At 72.1% G+C, this 226-nt stretch overlaps 1 protein-coding gene across 1 annotated transcript in view; it reads left to right on the top strand.

Moving 5' to 3' along the window:
* The window catches only part of LMNB1 (lamin B1), a 30,559-nt gene that overhangs the window by 9,986 nt on the left and 20,347 nt on the right, over positions 1-226 (top strand). Inside the window, exon 2 of the mRNA XM_010566077.1 lies at positions 3-226. This exon is cut by the window's right edge and continues 28 nt beyond it. Coding sequence (XP_010564379.1) covers positions 3-226 — 224 coding nt within the window. The remainder of the gene's footprint in view (positions 1-2) is intronic.

Here is a 226-nt window from a genome sequence, read left to right as displayed (position 1 = left end):
AGGCGCCTCTCCCGGCTGCAGGAGAAGGAGGAGCTGCGGCAGCTGAACGACCGCCTGGCCGCCTACATCGACAAGGTGCGGAGCCTGGAGACGGAGAACAGCGCCCTGCAGCTGCAGGCCACCGAGCGGGAGGAGGTGCGCGGCCGCGAGGTCACCAGCCTGAAGTCGGTCTACGAGGCCGAGCTGGCCGACGCCCGCCGGACGCTGGACGACACGGCGCGGGAGC

This window comes from Haliaeetus leucocephalus, unplaced genomic scaffold, assembly GCF_000737465.1.
Source record: "Haliaeetus leucocephalus isolate CR32 unplaced genomic scaffold, Haliaeetus_leucocephalus-4.0 Scaffold203, whole genome shotgun sequence".
Lineage (NCBI taxonomy): Eukaryota > Metazoa > Chordata > Aves > Accipitriformes > Accipitridae > Haliaeetus > Haliaeetus leucocephalus.
Note: the sequence above shows the minus strand (reverse complement) of the source record. Positions and strands in the feature narration are given on the sequence as shown.